At 38.8% G+C, this 20,167-nt stretch overlaps 2 protein-coding genes across 3 annotated transcripts; one reads left to right on the forward strand and one right to left on the reverse strand.

Moving 5' to 3' along the window:
- Positions 1–50: 50 nt before the first annotated feature.
- Positions 51–15,732, reverse strand: tdrd6a (tudor domain containing 6a). Of its 2 annotated transcripts, XM_028041042.1 has the most exons (20): positions 15,402–15,732; positions 13,344–13,351; positions 6,762–12,401; positions 6,495–6,574; positions 6,326–6,385; positions 6,188–6,233; positions 5,787–5,854; positions 4,784–4,838; positions 4,612–4,679; positions 4,058–4,109; positions 3,863–3,948; positions 3,687–3,749; positions 3,255–3,273; positions 2,423–2,502; positions 2,307–2,346; positions 2,164–2,195; positions 2,009–2,072; positions 1,827–1,894; positions 1,479–1,533; positions 51–568 (listed from the first exon to the last, which is right to left on the reverse strand). In XM_028041042.1, the coding sequence occupies exons 3-20, from the start codon at positions 12,322–12,324 to the stop codon at positions 480–482; spliced, it is 6,588 nt and encodes a 2,195-aa protein (XP_027896843.1). In that variant the 5' UTR covers positions 12,325–12,401; positions 13,344–13,351; positions 15,402–15,732; the 3' UTR covers positions 51–479. The 2 variants fall into 2 exon arrangements, with proteins under 2 accessions (XP_027896843.1, XP_027896844.1); XM_028041043.1 differs by lacking the exon at positions 13,344–13,351 and having other exon boundaries at positions 6,762–12,400; positions 15,462–15,732.
- Positions 15,733–18,092: 2,360 nt separating this feature from the next.
- On the forward strand, positions 18,093–19,987 carry sf3b6 (splicing factor 3b, subunit 6). Its single transcript, XM_028041085.1, has 4 exons — positions 18,093–18,245; positions 18,931–19,049; positions 19,315–19,453; positions 19,587–19,987. Exons 1-4 carry the CDS (start codon positions 18,216–18,218, stop codon positions 19,674–19,676), a joined length of 378 nt encoding a protein of 125 aa, XP_027896886.1. The 5' UTR covers positions 18,093–18,215; the 3' UTR covers positions 19,677–19,987.
- The last annotated feature ends 180 nt before the right edge of the window (positions 19,988–20,167 follow it).

Raw genomic sequence — 20,167 nt, forward strand, 5'->3', positions numbered from 1 at the left:
TTGTTGTTTTTTTCTTTGGTTTCAGGGAAGTAAAGACGGAAAACCACTCATCAATACTGACCTGGAATATTTATTGGGTCAACACACAAAAAAATAAAGATTTCAAAGCATGCATGTGTTCACAACAAATAAAGAAATTGTTTCCACTCCACAAACCAACATCTACTTAAGTATTTTAGATGTGCAACAAAATTAGAATCAAGAAAAAATACTGAAACTTTTACAAATAATTCTCCTGCAACAGTGCTCCAATTAGCATCACAAAAAAACACGAACAAATTCCTACAGATAAACTTTTTTTCCCTCAGAACAATGAAAAACAGGAGAACCTGCTGAGTCAAATATATATATATATAAATATATATATAGAAATCAAGACAAGCTAACTGATCTGTACCCGCTTGATTCAGAGCAGAACATAAGTAGCTGATTAACTTCAATCTGAGACCACAAAGTAAAACCAAAAGAAGGGCAGGCCGTTATTCCTCCGGTTGCTGCTCGAGAAAATAATCAGCAGCTCCGTCCTTTACGATCAGACAGAGGTGAGTTATCTTTGACAGCTGGGCCTCTAGAAGAAAGCAAAACATGCGTGATTGTGAGCGGAATTAGGAGATTCTCCCAACAAAATAAAATAAAACTGCAGGTGTGTCGAGGAAAGTTCTTGAACTGTACTATAGCTTTTATTGGTGTGCATTCTTTTCAAATCATAAGGGAAAATCGTTAATTGTATACATTAAAAAATGTTAAATTTCTATTCCTCTACTACAGATACTGGGAAACGGTATGCCATGTAGAAATATGATCTATTTAAAACAGTGATTAATATAGTTTGACGTTAGACCATTATTCTGAACACAAATATAACAGTATTATTTGGTATTAGTACAAATTTATGTATTTTCCACTTATGCAGAAGTTTTTAATTCCGTAAAGTTTTGTTAAATAATTAAGTAATGTTGTTACCAGTGGTGGGTAGAGTAACATTATGACTACTTCAACATATTTTTAAACAAGGAAAAGTAAGAAGCAACCGTCCGAGAAATTACTCAAGAGTAAAAAGTATTTGGTGAAAGAATTGAGTAATTGTCCTGGTGAAACGCCGTATGTCGGACATGACAGGGCCATTACAGAGAGAGAAAAAATAGAAGTCAATTTCTCCCAAAAAAATCTAAAAAAATAAAAAGATTAGAGTTTGAAAAGTCAAAAATTTGCTAGAAAAAAACTCAAATATTTTCAACTTTTGAAACCCAGAAATATCCACTTTTTTTCTAGAACATTTCTGAGATTAAGCTCTAAATTTTTCAGCGGAAATTTGATTTCTGTTTTTCTATCTATGATAGATTTTTTCTAACATACGCCGTCATATATTAGTCAAGTAACTCTGCTTCGTTACAATTTTTCCTTGTGAAAAACAAAAATCCTCTGGTGAATTCTCCTTCCCACAGACATGAGAGCAAGGGTTGGGGAACTTTGCTTACCGAAACTGTCCTCAGCAGACAAAGATTCCTCTGTGAGTTCGCTGTCATCAAACTCCTAGAACAAAACAGGTTCCAGTTGTGAACATAAAAACACCAACAGACAGCTCTAGTTAATTTGTAGGACCAGCCAAATGTTTGAACATGATTATCGCATTGTAATATTTAGCTGAATCTGTTCCGGTAGAGTCACGGACATTTATTTCTATTACGTTTAGCTACACTAGCCTTCAGCTGGCTGATGGAGCAGGAATTCTGTAAAAAGCAAACTCCTCAACAGTTCTAGTAAACTTAAAGAGACCGTCGGTAAAACCGAGCTTTGAGCGTTTCTGTCATCTTTCCTCCGTTTACCTCGTTCAGCGGTGGAGCCGATTCCTCAGACTTGCAGTCCGTTTCCGTTTCAGGATCTTGCTCCGAGTCTGACGGAGCAAAAACATGTCAGCATTGTTTATTTATTAAACTGAAGGAATGCTCCATAATAAAGTGCGAGTTTCAAACGTCTGTTAAAGAAGTTTGACTGAGGAGTCTGACACCTTGAGAGACGTCTGCCAAACGGCTCTCGCTGACCAAACACGTCAACTCTTCATCCACGTTCTTCTGAAATGGCGTCACGATCGGGATTTATTCAGATGAAGGAACATGTAGCATAATTAAGAGAGGGGAAAAAAACAACCCTGATATACATTACCACATCTGTGTCAGTTTGTAACGCCCCATCAGCTGGCAAAACAGAACGGGGAAAAAAGTAGAGAAATAGATGAGGAAAGGGGTCAAAAATGTGATCAATGTTCACGTTTAAGACGTAAAGAAGAAAAGCAGAAAGTTCATTACCTTTAACGGGAAAGGTCTCGTCTTCCGACAGCGAGTTGTCCTGAAAGACAGGGTCACGTTAGCCGCTCATGGATCACACATCAGATGAAGCAATGGACTGGAATTCTAACCGATACCTTGTCAGAGCTGGGAGTGCACGGTGCCTCAACGTGCTGAGGAACATCTGCTACTGCCGCCGTGATTCCTGACACACTTTCTGTGCAGGAAGAAGGAATGGAGGGAAGCAAATCGCTTTCCAAACTTATCCAAATCAAATTGCTTCCATTTAGAGGCTGCTTAGTAAAAATCGGTCATTAACCCGTCTAAGCCGAACATGTTGGTGACGACACAGCCAAATGTGCAGTACTGCAATTCTGCAACATTTGTGCCATCTGAAAAAATCCAACGGTTTCTGAAAGGGAACCGATATTGGCTGGAAACCCGATATTGCTTTCCAGCCAATATCGGGTTATTACAGTAATTTCACTCCCGCCGTAGCAGGGAGTGAAATTACGGTAAATTACGAAAGTAACTGCTAGATATTGAAAGTTCCTGTTGCTATGGACAAATGGGCAAGATATATTTACTCACAGGACATTTAAAGAACTTTGTACAATTAAAATAAGCAAAAATATCCAGGCAGAGATTTGAAACTTTGGATTCAATGGGGTTAAGGAACATCCATTCCTGAATTACAACAGGAATGGATGTTGCAAAGTGGCAAACGTTGATTGGTATTTGAGAGAAATCATCAACTCAAATGTTTCCAATAGAAATTAGAATGTATTTGTATGTCTGCAGCACATATTTTCTTCCATTAGTGAATTTCAGTGCATAAAGAACATGTCAACGATGCGATTAATTAGAACAATTTACATTTTTATTCACATTCTCTTGCTAATGCAGCAGCTTCTTTTAAGAAATGTTGACTAATCTGGTGTTACTTAGAAAATCTGAATTATTACTCACCCGCTGAGTCTTCCTGCACCTATTGTTTCAAAACAAGAAGAATTTAAGAAAAATCAAACAAATAACAGAATATCTTAAACGTAATCATGAATGATCAATCGAATATGGTGCCTTCAAAAATTTTCATTTTTGTTGAATATTTCCACATTTTGTCACATTAAAGTTATCAATAGATTTTAGGTGACAGACTATGCTAGGCGTGTTATTGTGAAATGGGAAGAATGAAGCCGACTTCTGATTTTTATCTATCAAGACAAAAGTTTTTCTTCATTTTGTGCTACTTTCCACAGGTCTCTCACTAAACTCCTCTGATAAACATTGACGTTTGCAGCTGAAATGCAGCAAAATGCCAGCACTGTTCAAGAAGTGTGAATGTTTTTGAAAGGCGCCCTCTGTAAATCGGTCATTTTGCGCAACAGCAGAATGTTTCACCTCGCCTGACTCTTCAGCTGGCTCAGTTCTGTCACAAATATGATCTACATCTCCTTCAGAAACCTTTAAAAAAAAGAAAACAATTACACCACTGCTGACTAATCACTTAACACTGATTAGTCAGCGCTGAACTGAAAAGTTTAAATTCTCTTTGTACGCATGATGTTGACACTCACAGAGATGGAAAGTGTGATTTCCTCTGCTATGGCATGGCTCTGGCAACCTGCTGCACTTATCTTTTCATCAGAGGTTTGCTCTGAATCTGCAAACCAAAGAAAAACTTGTAGCAAAATTAGAATCCAAGCAGCACAACAGATGCTGGAGGAAACACATTTTTTTAAAATTCTTTTCCAACTGATGAAGAGTTCTACCTGCTGGATGGGTTTTGTCCAAAGAGCAGGCCAAGACATGAGGATCCTCACCCTGGAACAGCAACGATATTCACCTTTCAGGGTTCAAACATGTTAACATCTGGAGGCTTGTTTATTTTTTTAATCTGAGGTATTTCTAAAGCTCTGTATGGAAATGTACAGCTCAGGGTGAAAACTTTGAGTTTTCTTAATTTTCACACTTTTCTCCCAGGTTTAGCTTGGATTTTGTCATCGACGTTGCCAAGGATCAGTGACACGGAGAGCAGATTTGTTCCGCTAACTAGAATTAAACTAAATACTTTTGTAATTCAGAATGGGACAAAATATAATATGACTCAAACATGAAAGAGATTCTTCCATGTGCACAAAAATACTTTTTCTTTTTTTCGTGCCAAGATTAGGGTTTGAGAATATTCTAACGTCTTTAGAGTCAATACAAAATGAACTCTAGGTGATGAAATATCCTCCACAACTTCCTGATTGCACTAAGGCGTGTGACCCAACATGAAAATGCCAAACATGCCAAGCGAGTAAAGAAAGAGGTCTGCGTTTACTGTTTCTGTGGGGGAAAACGTGCAGTTCTGTTCTTCGCTTGTGGTCGTGGTAGATTGTTGCACCAGGGCTGCCGAGACAAAATGATATGTAGATATTTGGCTGCGTGAGTCACCAGTGTGCAACTCCTGACTCAAATCACTTCACAGATGGTCTAATGTGGCGTTAGCAAACCTGGCTCTGCGTCCACAAGCTGGGCGGAAGCAGCCTCTTCGCTCACGGAGTCATTCTGAAACATTTTCAGACGCAAAGATGAAGATTTGACTCCGATTGCGGCCTTGTAGGTTTGTTACAATGTAATTTACAGTTATTGTCAAAGCAACACTTAGCAGAAATATCTGGTTTTTCCACATAATTTAGTCAAACCGCAACATTTCCAGGGTAGACTTATAGTCAAAGTTATTAAACATCAAGAATTAGGTGCCCTTTTCTTCTACACAATATTAAAACTGCATATATTTCACTAAGGTAAAATATATACATACACTCCCAGGAACATCTGGTTAAATGTCCCCTGCTATCAAAACACATTCAAGCTCAATTAAACACAGTTGATCTATGGATAAACAAAATGCCTTCTGGATAGAACTGTTTGGTCACAATGACAAGAGGTATGGTTGGAGGAATCAAGATGGAGTCTTTTAAACCCAAGACGTTTGTGTCAACCATCAAGCATGGTGGTGGCAGAATCATTCTGTGGGCTAGGAATTGGTGTAATGCAGCTGCTTGATGGTTGAAATTGGAACACAGCTGGGTGGTTTAACAGGAAAACAGTCCAAAACAAGTGAAGCTTGATGGTAGATTTCATTAAGCTTCTTGGTTCAATTTTTGCTTGTTCAGACTATAGTTAAAAGTTGGCTTGTGTCAGAAAAATGGCTCAAAGGAACCAATTCTGTTGAGGACAAAAGCCAAATATTCAGCCAGAATCTTTTCAGAAGGTGTTGCTGATGGACATTTAATAAAATGGTGGTGGGTTTGAGCCTGTATGTTTAATATGGACTCTGTACACACAGAATTAAAAAAGCAGCAAAACATAAAGATCTGAGCATCAAATTATTTATAAGAGAAGCCCAAATTATTACGACTTCCATTACCCAAATCCTATCTGCTAACGTCTGACCAGAACTATAATTCGTCAATAGTCAAACAGATGATCTTCCTCACTTCTGTAACGTACCTGCACATTTGTAGAAACGCATGTCTCCTCCTCACGTAGGGTGCCTTCTCCAGCCTCAGTTTCCTGCTCTGTGACAACAATCACACATTCCTTTAGTTGACTCAGAAACACGTCTTCATCTTCATTATGACTTGACAGAGAGAAATGCCCCAGGACAAAAAATAACCACATAGAATATACAAGAATAAATAGTCCTCTCACAACCAAATTTAAGACCTGTTTTTAATGTATTTAAGACCAACTTTTTTTAAAAACTAAAAACATTTTAAGACCTTAATTTTATATTAAGGACTTAATCTAAATCTTAGGACATTTTATGGGATTCATGGATACCCTGCAGAATAAGCAATTTTCAAAGCTAGCACCTCTGTGTTACATGATAAACTTAAACAGTTACTCACCACACAACTGCTCTTGAATTGTAGTTGAGGAAAGCGCCAGTTCAGTCTAATAAAGCAAAAAAAAAAAATGAAAACTTAAAGCAGGTGAACCTGAGGTCATTCCAAATCACAGCAGACTTCTACACCCGTCGGACATACCTGTTTTGAGGAATCCAATTCTGTATCCGTCGTCTCCTTCAAAACATCATCTTGAAGATTCTTTACAGAAAAAGAGTTAGATTTCATCCATCCTTAAATTTCCCCCCATCACACAATGATAACTTTCATCAGGCTCATTCACTGTGACCCCAATATATTCTACATTTACCATTGTGTCTTCTGATGTGAAGGTCATTAAGTCAGCCTGTAGGGCAGCAACATTACTTTCTTCTGCTGCCATAGCTGGAGCTTTAAGAGGAAGAGATAAAATAGGGAAAAGAAGAAATGAATGAAATGTTCTTTTTTAAAAAAAATAAAATAAAATGTGTTGTTTGGATTAGCAAATTGACTAAATTGGATTTGTACCTTTTTAATCATCAAGAGATAATTGAAGTGTGGCAATTACATGACAGAAAAAAGCTGAGTTGAATCTTACCATTTAAAGTGTCCATCTCCAAGATACAGGAGGAAGTACTAAGCGTCTCCTTGTCGCTAGTTCCACTCTCCAGCTCACCATTTTCTCCTGAAGCACCGTCCCTTGGAGAAGAACCATCATCATTTGGCTTTCCAGCATGAAGCACTGAAGTATTTTCCTCCTCGGGATCTTGGCCAGTGACCACAATCACGTTTTCGCTCAAGCATGAAATGTCTTTTTCATCTGAAAGGTCTGCTGAAAGTTGCAAGGGTTCCTTTATGACACTATCAGAGGGGAAAATATCTTCAGGAGGCATCATGGCAGCAGGGACCATGATTATCCCTTCACTGGACTGCTGCTCATCCTGTCCAAACTCAACAACAGTCTCATTATTGGAGTCTTCGGAACACTCACTCTGCTTTGGACTACTGGCTAACTTTAAGACCTCGTTTTCAATTGGAAGGAAGTTGAGCTCCTCTGCAATATGTTCCTCATCCTGAGACACTGTACAAGTGGAATAACTAGAAACATTATGAAGAAGATCTTGTAGAGTGTTGATTGAGTCAAGCTGCTGTGGAGTAGCCGATTCACCCGAATCAGGCATGTCTTCTGTTCCAAAGTAGCTCCAGCAGGTATTCATTGCTTCGTTTATCACCTGGCCTTCACGCTCCATCTCTACCACGTACTTCAGTTTTCCTTTTGTCCTTGTTACTCTGGTAACGGTGAGCTGTAGCAACTTGTCTGCTGTAAGTGCAGACAACTCATCTGCTGCTCCATCTCTCCAAAATCCAAGGGAAGCATCGAAGCCTTCAAGCTCACACAGAAACGCTTGGGCTGGAACTTCCAGTAAGGCAGGTGGTACCACTCTGACATTGGTGATGTTTGCCTGTGACTTGTTTCCATAGTCCACAAAAAGGACAGAAAGCTCATTGTCACTTTTATCAACAACTTCCGCGCGATACCAAAGTTGATCGTCAGCAAACAGTGCAACACATGGCATTCCGAGATAAAGAGCATCTGGATTAATGTTTTGATCTGCTGTACTCTCAACTTCTGAAACAGCCGATGTTATCATACAGAGCTCCTGTGAATCGGCAGGCTGACACCAAAATGTCTGATCTTCATTGATGGTTGCAACGTAGACCTCTAGCCGCTGCCCCTCTTCAATCTCTTTTTGGTGTGGGTAGCCAAAACTGCAGGGCGGCAATGGTTTCTCAGAGTCTTCTTCCACTTTTCTTTTCTCAAAATGCTGCACCTGCTGCTCATTTACTACTTTTTCTGGTTTAAAACCACTCCCTTCTGTAGACAATTTACAACCAATATCCAGGCCGCCATCTTCCAGAGTGACTTCCCACACAGATCCAACCTGCTTGATGAACTGGCACTTGAGCACCTTGTCTCCACAACTGCCGATGTCCTCTTTAAAGGCAGACACCACATGTGGTTCAAACACCTTCTCTTCTCCAAGAACAGCAGTGTCCTTTAGCATGCAGTGTGTACTATATACTGGCAACAGCAGAAGAGATTTGGGAAGTTGTTCCATTTTAGAAATTGGCATCGCTGCTGTGTTTCCAAAGTCTATAAACTCAACAAGAGCCCTTGCATGTTCAAGAGTTTCTTTCACAACCGCTCTGTACCAGGACAAATCATCTGCAAACTCTGCTTTGACGAGGTCACCTGGTTGCAAATCTTTGATAGGGCTTGCTTTTGATGTTGAATCTGGACTGTTCAACTTCTCCACCAGAGAGATTAGGGCAACCTCTTCACTAACATGTTGCACAAAGAAACTTAACGGGCTGTCACAATGCGAGACATAAACATCCACTACTGTGCCAGGTGTGATGCATTTCGATGGGAGGTCTATGAGTTTTGGGAGTTTTTCAGCTAGGGTTTTCTCTTGGGAATCTGTGCCAGATGATTCTGAAATGAACCTTTCAGTTATAGGGGGGAGACTCACTTTTCTGGGTCTCACCTGACCACTAGCTTCCTCAGAACCATCGTTAGTCAATGTTCTGTTTAGCTGCCTTTGAGACGGAGTTTTATACAGTTCTTGTGGGACTGGTCTGTGCTTCTGAGTTGTGGATTTCAATGCAGACCTCAGATTCTCATCAGTGAATTTACCATCGAGCTTCGTTTGACATGGAGGTTTTGGGGTAGAGAAATTGCTCTTTTTAGAGGCTTGCTCGTAATCTTTACTGTCCATGGCTCGGTTTGAAAAAGTCCTTTCCATCTTTGGTGCATGAGTTGCTGGAGCCTGTGGTTTCCAACTCTGGCAGACAACTTGCTCTTCTTGCTTCTCAATCTGAAATGTTTTCTTTATCTTTGCATTAATCTGGGTGTTCCCATGGTACAGCTCTACCAGTAATTTGCCATCAGCTTCTCTAGCCACTATCAACGCACGGAATTGGCATTCTGTTGCAGTTTTCTCAAACCATTCGTTTACCTCACTAGGAACATCAGTAGGAACATCAGAGAGAGCACACACAACTGCTTGCACAGGCACAGACATAATGTCATTTGCCTCTTTGGGGACAGGGAGCAGGTCAGACTTGTCCACCTGAAGAGTCTCGCCATAATCCACAAAGTGAACCAGTAGTTTTGGTCTTGTGGCCTTTATCTGAGCCCTGTACCACTGCCCATCAGTGTATCTTGCAAAGCACAAGGTTCCAAAGACTGCTGGAACCTTTACCCTCTCAAGCTGTTGGCAGAGAGTGTTCACCCTCATTGTAAGATCTTTCATCACGTCAGCATTCTTGTCAAGATGGCAGAAGAAATCGCTGACACTGTTTACGAACGCCACAGTGACTTGCTCCTCTGTGCCAGTTTTGATATTGTGCGTTGAGTAGTAGTATGTGTCCAGACGAAAAGATGGCCCAGAGGCTTTCTTGGAAGGAATGTTTGTGATGAGATTGGCCAAAGCGTTGCAAATGCTCTCGAACGGAGTCTCTAGATCCACAATGTTGTGAAGAACCATTTGTTCCGAATGCATGACGGCATAAATGGTGCACTTCAAAATGATAAAGTTGGAGGCAGCGTTTTCAACAAAGTTTTGGAACCTTTCCTTTGCTTTGTAGTTCCATTCATTAATTGCCGATGTAGAACGGATGAGGTTCAACAGGCTACATCGAAACGCTTGACCGTGGAGAGTTAGAAATTCTGGACTTATCTTTCTCAAGTCAAAGAGGGAGACTGTCTTAGTCTGCCCATAGTCCACAAACAACACATCAACTTGAGGGGTTTCATGTTTGCGAATGACTAGAGCTCTGTACCACATTCCATTCTCAGGATGACGAGCTACACAGGCAGCATCTACATTAGGCTCAAACTCACTGTTTGCATAATAGGCCTGGATGTCATGCATAAGCAATCTCAAAGATCCGGCATTCTGAACCAGTTGACACCAGAAATCATTTGGACTTTCAATGCAGGAGACATTGACATCAAGGACACTTCCAATAGGAAACATTTGTTCCTTAAAGGTACCGATTTTTCTCTCATTGTTTAGAAGACCAAATGTAGGTCTGAAAGAGATTCCAATGTCTTTACAGACCTGTGGCAGTGCTGCAACAGTAAGTGGTGCTGAAGATACAACGGAGGGCTTCAATGCACCTTTAACTGTGGGTTCTCTTGGAATCTCAGTTCTTTCAGCGAAGCCATTTGTGCACATTTGTGAATTAACATCTTGTTCTGTCTGTGCTTCAGGATTTATCAGTTGGACAACATAGCTGTCACTGTATCTTCCTTTCACACGCACAATGAGTTCTGTATCTGTGACTGTCTTGATGAAATATTCCAAAGCATTTTGACTCCATCTCCCATCTTTTGGTCTGACACCAGCCAGGGAACATTTCAGACCCAGCTGGGGCATCTTTCTGCACTCAGCAGGGAGGATCCTGATCTTACTCCCATCAACCACTTCAGTGTTGCCATAATCAACAAAGAACACCTTGATTTGTGTCTCACCAACTTCTGTCACAGTTGCTCTGTAGAATTCACCATCTTGTGCCTGTGCAGCACAGTAGAGGCCAAGTGACGGATTTATAAGCATGTGCGTATTCGCTGAATCTTGGTACAGATGGTACATTGCGTCCAACAGTTCCTCCAGATCTTTTCTGTAGTTTTCAGTTTGGATCCAAAACTCTGATGGGGAGGATACGTGATGAACAACTGCCAAATGTGAGGAGTTTATGACGAGGTCTTCAGCAGGAATCTCTTCCACACTCTGTTGGGAAGGTAGCGCCTTTCTTTCTGGTTGAGCCGGATGCTGCTGGGTATAAACTCCACTTGGCAGGGCATAATCTCCAAGTGTTTTCTCATACTTTGGGAAACAGTTTTCTTTGGAACCAAACAAGCTGTTCATGTTAATGTTGTCATCACCATATAGTGTAACATAGTAAACTTGGTCAGAGATGCTTCGGTATTCAACCTTGGCTATCACAGTCTTGTGAAGCAGGAGTGACTTGAGGAAGTCAATTTCACTTGTTGTCCATCCTACCTTTTTGTCAAGGATACCATGGAGGGAGCAAACGTAAGTGACAACTGGCATCCTGGTAAACTCTGTGGCAAGTCGTTTCACATTTTCCACCTGGACAAACTGCTTTGTTCCATAATCTACATTTAACACTTCCACCACTTTATTTGTTGGGAACACCTGCTGTATGACAGAGCGGTACCACCTACCGTCCCTTCCTCTTGCTGCACATGGATACCCAATCATGTCTGGGCTTATCATGCAGCTGGACACTTTGCTCTCACAGCTCTGCGTAACCTTCTCAGTTAGTTTCTTTAATTCGTGAGAGAAAACTTTCAACTGACAAAAAATCTGTTGAGGATTTGTCACTTCTGTTACAATGACGGTCTCCACAGTTCCTCCTGGCAACTCTGGGTACATGAATAGTTCCTGTTTCTGGAGTCGCTCACCCGATCCCAAATAGAGCTGCTGCACCTCTGTCAATTCTTCAGCTCCATTGATCGATTTCAGTGACATGTGGAGAAAGTCCTGGAAGGTTGCTGGAGACAACTTTTTTGCAAATCCCATCTCATACATTTGCTTGGATATGCAAGGGATGTTCAGGATAATCATTCTGTCTGGCACCAGCACATCTTGCACATGTGCGTTGACTAACTTTCCAGTAAAAGATTTTAGAAACTCAAGAGCCACTGGAGACCATCTGTTCTCAGATGAAAGTGGTAACACATTTGCTAGTATGCATAACTCCACTTCAGGGGGCAAAAGAAAATGTTCTTTTTTACCCCATGCTAGCTTGCTTGTGGTGCCAGTGTATGTCATCCCTCTGTCAATGAGGAAGACACTATATTTGGAAGCATTTCTGGACACAATGCGTGCTCTGTACCAAGTAGTATCAATGTGAACTAAGCACTGGTCACCAGGATTTCCTTCCAGGTCTTTAAATAGAGCTCCATGAGACTGAATTTCATCAGCCAGAATCTCATAATCTGTTGATCTCTGCTGACTAAACTTTCCCCAGAACGCCACCAGCTCACATAAGGGATGCAAGTGAACTCTGATTACAAGCACTGTTACATCTGATCCTCTTGCAGGAAGTCCAGGGATTGCAGACATTGTGGCAGTTTCCTGGACGGCAGCTGCTCATGACTTGCCACCTTCTCAGTGCCGGTGTGCAGGTACTGAATATTACCTGTGAACAAAAAAACAAAACAACACATGGTGACAAAACCAAGACTGAATCAGAATCTTTACATATGGGTCAAAGAGCTCAGGACTGCCAAAAACAGACTAGATTTGATAACGTAATGTTAACCACAAATATGGTTAACCCACAAGTAATTGGGCTAACATTAAAAGTCCTGCTCCTCCTCATAAAATAATTGGACATTTTCCTGTCAAAAACAATTCACTTATTTGGGAATTATAAATTGTTTAAATCAATCTAAAAGGGTAATATCTAACTTTCAACATTTAACTCCATTTTATATTTTTTTATTCATGAGAAGAAAATTTAATTACTATCCAAAATTGTTACCAATAATTGAGCAGTCATTGTCCACCGTTAAAACTCAATTTTTAAAGTTTTATTTTATCTGAAAGACCACAGCGGAGAGAACTAACCGTTGTTCACTTCTCCCCCACCCTTTTTAAATAATTTGTTTTCATCAAAAATTCAAAAAACATCTGAATGCCAGAGGGTACAATGAGTACAAAGGGAACAGTGTTGAAGAATAAAAAAAGAATAACAAGAACAATAAAATCAAATCAATACAGAAATTACACATTAAATTCTCATTAATCTTGTCAAGAACAAATGCTTTTCATTCCCTTATGTAGTCAAGTATCTTGGCTGAGGAGATTTATGTATTGAGTTTCTTGCAGGGGGTTGACCACTTCTTTTAATTGTGAAATGTTACCACACAGTAGAAGTTGGGTGAAGATGAAGTCTTTATCCATGCTCTTATCATCAAAACATAGTATAACATCTTTCTCTGTGTAGTTTTCTGTCTTATAATTTTTACACCTCTTCAATATGTAATTATATATTTACATTGACAATATAATGAGAAACTGTTTCCATGTCTAGTTCACAGAATGTATAATAGTCGATATCAAGTCTAAATCTTTCCAGTGTTTTTTTTGTGAAGTATATATTGTGCATAATTTGATAGGTAACCTCTAACTTTTTTTCCCCATTTAAGCAAATCTGCCCTTAGTTAACTTCTCCAAATAAAGAAGACCAGAAACATTTCATATAAAGGTAATCTTCTGTAAACAAGTTCTCTTAAATGTATTGTAACATCTTTTTAGTGATATCTACTTCATTATAGATATCATTATAGTGTTTCTAACACTGATTATGCCCTTTTTTTAATAAGTACAAGCATAATCTGTGTGACCTGAAGAAATATGACTTAACAAGAACAACCTTGTCTAATTTCCTGACTAAATATTTTAGTTACCCTGTGCGCTAAATTGACTGAGCTATGGCAGCTCTGATATAAAGGTGTTAGAAGTCTATGAGAAATAATCTACAAATCCAAAAATCATAATATTCTTTAACATAAATTTGGGGTTTATGAATAAAACGCTTTATTGAAATCAGTAAACAAAATGTAGCCGTCATCAAGTACAAACTGTTAATCAAAATCAGTCAACTATGGTTGCTTAGGCTTCTTCCAGGCAAAAATCAAAATTGCTCTTCACTAATATCCTTTAATTGTGATTTTAGTTGTTTAGAAAGATATTTGCAAATATTTTAGTGTCAATATTTTACTTACTCATTTTTTGAGAGGTTTTGGGAACAATTTAATCAATCCTTGGGAGTAATTCACCTCTGAGTATCTACTCTTAACATACTTTTTTAAAATGGGCTCAGTTCTTTACAATTAAAAAAAAAACAGAATTCACAATTCACACCATCCTTAATAGAGAATTTATTATCCTTAAATGAGCAAATAGAATGTCAAACTTCTTTTAAATTAATTTCTCAATCATAAGTTCCCTTAAAGTCGATATCAGTTTTGTTTGTTATCTTAGAAATGTGTCTGTTCTGTCTTCATTTTCTACATCTGCCAAATATTTCATAAAAAATTGAGACATACTTCAAAATTATATACAGATCTTCAAAAATCACATTGTTAGTCTTAAGCTAACCAGTAAATGATTGCTCAAAATGTGTCTTCTCCAATTTAAAGAAGTACTTGGAGCACCTCACAAATGCTCCCCTAGCTTTGCCCTCAGAAAGCTCATAAAATTGTTGAAAGCTCCTTTGAGACTTCTTTCTTGGTTTTCTTCAATATTCTCGTAATTTAATATACGGTATTATTTGGGATTCTCTCTCTTTTTTTTTCCTTTGAGTAAAGTTTTGTTCAAGTTCTAGTTGCCATTTAAGTCTCCTCCTCATAGAATGTAAATGAGTGTCATATTGTGTGATAGTTGTTGATAATGATCATTCCTTGAATTAATTGTTCAGACAGTTATGGCTCTCATGTTAATATGTCTGGTCTTATCGCCATCTTCGTCGACCTCCGTAACCCCTCTTTCACTGGATCAGGGTGTTACCATGATTCACTATACCCAAGAAATATCACGCTCTGTGTTAATGCGCATGCGCAGCACAGAAAACAACACGATGCATGCGTCAAATTATAAACCCCACTGTTTAACGTTTATTTGTTGTTCATTATTATTATTGTTTCAGTGAGATACACTGAAGTAATTGTATTTGAAGGACTATGCTAACTACCTATCAAAACTTAATAACCCTTGGTACGCTACTTTGAGCATAGCATTGTGGACTTCCGGTATGCTATTCTGACAGGGTATACCGAACCAACAGAACACCGACACAGGTTCATTATTACCGACCACAGCAAGATTAGTTTACCATGCAAATATATGTGATTTTGAGCTTCAAACGGATAACTGTGTGGAAAACGTTGTGTTTTTCCCAACTATCAATGCGAGAACTACCCAAAGACGTTATCCTTTTGTCAGAAAAACGCCATATGCGATACAGTTAGCAAATTTTACTTTCAGTAGCAACTTGGCTAAGTTACTACATAAAACGGCCGTTAACATAACAGGTCATGTTGTTCGCTTAATCATTAACGGTCTTCCAGTTGTCACACAAAGCCTTGGCCTCAATTAATCGAAATTTATCTGCTCCAATATATAAACTCACCGGGTTTTTTTATTTTTGGCGAACCTGTCCAATCCTCTTAACACCTGAAGTGACGGTAGCTCACCAACAAGCCGCCCAGGCGTTTCCACCTCCGCCCAGCAGATCCACGAGCAGCCGCGCTGACGTTAACAGCGTCGAAACTTTCCGGACTTTCTGCTGCTTTAAAAGTCGGTCCGGTCACGATGCTTTTCTCTTGCGATGTTCTGTGTTCTCAGTGAGAAGTTTAGCTGTTCCCGGAGGAATTTAGTTTAATGAGCAAACCTTACTGCACACAGCCGTTAGCTAACGGTCGCTAGCCTAAAACCCCACACAAGCGCGTGCCTAACGTTTCTCTCTCTTTTTTTTTCCTCCTCGCGTGACCCGGAAATACCATTAGGTTAAATGAAATAGCGTTCAAAAATCTAAAACAATACGTTGTTTAATTTTCAGGTAAAAAAAAAAAAAAAAAAAATATATATATATATATATATATATATATATATATATATATATATATATATATATATATAAACGATGAGTTTAAAAACCATTATTTCTCAAATGTGAGTATTAATAATTTTATAAAAATATAACCTAGTGTTAAGCTTTACTACCTTTATTTATCAGTTTATGGTTAGATGTCAAACGCTTATTTAAAAAAAATAAGCTGGTGCCTATCTCCAGCTATCGTTAAGGGCGAGAGGCGGGGTACACCCTGGACAGGTCGCCAGTCTGTATGCAGGGCAACACAGGACAAACAACCATGCACACACACACACACACTCACACTCACACAGGGAGAATTAACCTTTTGGTTTTTGGACTGTGGGAGGAAGCCAGAGTACCCAGAGAGAACCCATGCATGCACAGGGAGAACATGTAAACTCCGTGCAGAAAGACCCCCGGGCCGGGAATCGAACCCAGGACCTGTTGCAAAGCAACAGTGCTACCAATTGCGCCACTGTGCAGCCAGACTGGAGCGTGGAAAATAGTCAGAGAGTAAAAAAAAAACTAGATTCATCTAACTAATCTAATTGCCTTTAGAAAGGAAATAACCTTATTGCACACATTAACTGATTGAACTTCCAAGAACCCAGAAGTTGGGTTCCTTCATAGTGATTGAAAAAGGATCTGTATGGAAGTTGTATTTATTGCAGTGAACCAGGACAAGTTCCACTGTCTCTGTCTGGTTACAATGTGTGTATCCTGTTGGATGCTTGGCTGTTGTAGTAGTGTCGGTGACACCTAAATCTCCTATTTGGAGTGGAGTGAATACATTTTCTTCTTTTTTATTCCATCTTGTTTTCCTTCCTTAATAAGGTGACAAAATGCTGTCTTTCACTGGTTGGAACAATTATTGCTTGTTTTCATACTGATGAAAATTTACCCTTTTCCCCAAATCATTCTACACTATTTTAATATGAACTGTTTTATCTGCCATATGTGGCAACACTTTATAGCCTAAACCATCTTTCCCGGGTGCGGTCTGACGAGCATTATAAATCTTTCTTTTGACTTTAAATGTGTTTAGAGGCAGAGCTAAAGGATCTCCTGTTTTTCTCAAATACTGAGATGCTATGACCGTACTGTGTTTCAATAATATATTTCCTCATCAGAGAGAATATCTGAGCTGTGTATTTTCTTAAATGCTAAAACCAAAAGTTTAGCTTTTTCGTGAATGGTTACGGTCACCAATATTTAACACTGGCAACGCATGATTGAAGTACTACCTCTAAAATTGGCATCTTTGCATGTTTTTCTTACCAATGCTTATGCCCTTTTATATTGGGTTACTTTCTATTAGCTAATATTTGCCAAAGTGTTGGAAACAAATATATCAAGTACTGCTTCTGTTTTATTGTGCTCCTTCCCTATTATTAATACAAACCAAATTATAATTATATATTCCTCGGCTACTTCACCATTTGTGTCAGTTTTATTACTTTAATTCAGAGGTCAGAGTACTAAACAGCCTTTCAAGGCCAGGTAATGGCTTGTGAAGCTGATGAGATGTAGAGACACCTAGTGGACATTTTGGGAAATAACACAGCCATACTGCAGGGTTGTTGTTTTCTTTTTGTCTGGTTGTTCGAAAAGCCCTAAACTGCAAATGACACGATAATGCAAAAGTGGAAAATGACTCTTTTTTAAAAAAAAGAATTTAAAATTGGCTACAGATATAACATTCTTATATTTAAAAATTTGATTGTGTATATTGGAGGCCGTATGTGTCGTATCTTAATTAACATAGAAAGAAATTCATTATATACACCTGCAAGTAAATAAATAAAATATAAATATATTTTTACATAAATATTGACATGTTTAAGCAATGTACTAATTACACAACAAAAGAAATAAATAAACGTCATGTTTAACGATTTATTTAATGACCTGTTTCAATCAGTGGCTCGTTTTTTTTTTATTTTTTTTATAGGAATTTAACATCTTTCCCATCAATAGGGGAGAAAGTAAGATATGAAAAACATATATTATATTTAGGATTACTACATTAGGACAGTAATATACTATAATTGTCGCTAACTTATATATCTGCATATATTTTACAATATAAGTCAGAATGAGTGTAAACCTAACTGTTTCGACAACGTAGTATGTCCAAAAAGGTGGCCTAGAGCAACAACAGTCCCTGTGTGATGAATTCTGTATATTAATTTCAGCACCACAGGGGGCAGCACTGCGTTGTTTGCCTCTAAGTTTGTAACCGGAAGTTTGTCACAAACCAGCGACTTGTTGCCATTTTGACGACGATAGAAAAACCCAGAACACTGCGTGCTTGTTATTCCTCGACGTATTTTGTTCAAATTAACCCGCCACCATGGCTATGCAAGCAGCGAAACGCGCTAACGTAAGTTAAAACCAATCTACTAATGTAAATATTAGCTAAGTCCTTACATACTTAATATCCGGTTCATTATTAGCACACGGTTAGCCGTTAGCACGCTAACTAGAGCGCCCGAGACGAGCCTCGGTTACTGTATTTAAAACTATTACAGTGCTGATTTCTATATTTGTTCCACTGACGTTGAAGTGTGTAATACTTTATTAGTGTGTGAGAGCTTTGATGTATTTTCCTAATTGTATATGAGGCGAAAAATGCTGTCAGACATGAATGCTAATTATTAGCATATGCGTGTTTAAGCCTACAGATGTTTAATTTTATGTGTTTTTACCAGTAAAACAAACGTTTCAGAAGCTTGGAATATTTTGGCAAAAGTCTATCAATTCTAAGTATGTTAAGAGTTTGAAACAGAGCTGCTCAAAGTTGGTACCAAGTCCTTAAAACGTTAAATGTTCATTAAAAATGCGAAATAATCTGATGGCTACAATTAAAAAATCTAGTAATAATCTGTTTGAGCTACAATTTTACTTAACCTGGTTTCTTTGCTAGTCTTTATAGTGTGCAAATAAATGGTTTGGAATGCATTTGTATTTTGTTTTAAACTAATGTACAGGCCTGAGAAGCTGTAAACAATCTCTGAGATGTCTAAATGTTGTTGCTTCCTCTGTGATTCCTGAAACAAAATGTGCAGATCCGATTACCTCCTGAGGTGAACAGAATCCTGTATGTCAGGAATCTTCCTTACAAGATTACAGCTGAGGAGATGTACGATATCTTTGGGAAATACGGACCAATACGACAAATCCGAACGTAAGCTCAGTTTCAGACACATTTTTGGGGGAATAAAGTGAACTTTGTTAATGTTTTTGTAAAGATGGAATGTTTTCCTACGTTGACAATAAAAATCACCCACGTGCTTTACTTGCGAGAGTTTTGCTTTTGCTGTTATATTGTTATACAAAGAACGTTGTTGGTTTAAGCCAGGATGTCCTCTGCACATGTTGCGGTTTGCTGTAAAAAAAAATTAAACTGCACATGTTGGTCTGGTGCTCACTGTGTTTGTTTCTCCTCTCAGAGGGAACACACCTGAAACCAGAGGAACAGCTTATGTCGTGTACGAAGACATCTTCGATGCCAAGAATGCCTGCGACCACCTGTCGGGCTTCAACGTCTGCAACCGTTACCTCGTTGTTCTCTACTACAATGCAAACAGAGTACGTCTCAGCGGCACAGCCTTTCACAGTCTGGTCCCCAAGCAAAGCCAAATAATCACTTTGTGCAGGAAAGGGTTAATCCGTCACGTTGGTTCCAGTTAAATTTGGATTTCCGTGTTATTGTTTTTTGCAGGCGTTCCAGAAAATGGACACGAAGAAGAAAGAGGAACAACTGAAGCTCTTAAAAGAGAAATATGGCATCAACACAGACCCTCCGAAGTAGCGTCTCCGAGGCCTCTCGTCTTTCAGTTTTCATTCTTTGTAAAAACAAAAAAACAATTATTCCCCCCCTTGATTGGTTTATGCTTGTGATTGCAATTGTGGATAATGCCATTTTACACATTTTATTTTATTCCTCTTGCTTTAAATTGAAGCCAGACAGTTTCTATTTAACTGTTTTATTTTGATCCATCCAGTTCAGCAGAAATGGTTCTGATCTTTTTAGTCATCTCTCTGAACAGGAAGCTGGAGTCAACATGAACCGCTCATGTAGAGTTAAACTTTTCTGTAAAATAAATGCTTCTTTTTCTAAAAGCCTGTTTCCCTTCTTTTCCTCACACTCTTCATATAATTATGTGAAAGTGTCGCCCTCCGAGTAAGCCTGTGAGACCAATACACTTCAATGCAAGCTTTATGCAACCCGGAGGACTCTGCTTATGTGTTTGACTCGTCTAAATGTAAATCCTCAAAATGAGAATTAATATATTTTGGGAA

This window comes from Xiphophorus couchianus, chromosome 15 (genome assembly GCF_001444195.1).
Source record: "Xiphophorus couchianus chromosome 15, X_couchianus-1.0, whole genome shotgun sequence".
NCBI classification, from domain to species: domain Eukaryota; kingdom Metazoa; phylum Chordata; class Actinopteri; order Cyprinodontiformes; family Poeciliidae; genus Xiphophorus; species Xiphophorus couchianus.

Coding starts and splice junctions, on each gene's coding strand:
- tdrd6a (XM_028041043.1), bottom strand. CDS start 12,324: ATGTCTGCAATCCCTGGACTTCCTGCAAGAGGATCAGATGTAACAGTG. Junction 4,110..4,611: donor CGTTTTCCCCCACAGAAACA/GTAAACGCAGAC, acceptor TTGCTGTTCCAG/GGTGAGGATCCTCATGTCTT. Junction 3,750..3,862: donor AAATCACACTTTCCATCTCT/GTGAGTGTCAAC, acceptor TTTTTTTTAAAG/GTTTCTGAAGGAGATGTAGA.
- sf3b6 (XM_028041085.1), top strand. CDS start 18,216: ATGGCTATGCAAGCAGCGAAACGCGCTAAC. Junction 19,050..19,314: donor CCAATACGACAAATCCGAAC/GTAAGCTCAGTT, acceptor TTCTCCTCTCAG/AGGGAACACACCTGAAACCA. Junction 19,454..19,586: donor TCTACTACAATGCAAACAGA/GTACGTCTCAGC, acceptor TGTTTTTTGCAG/GCGTTCCAGAAAATGGACAC.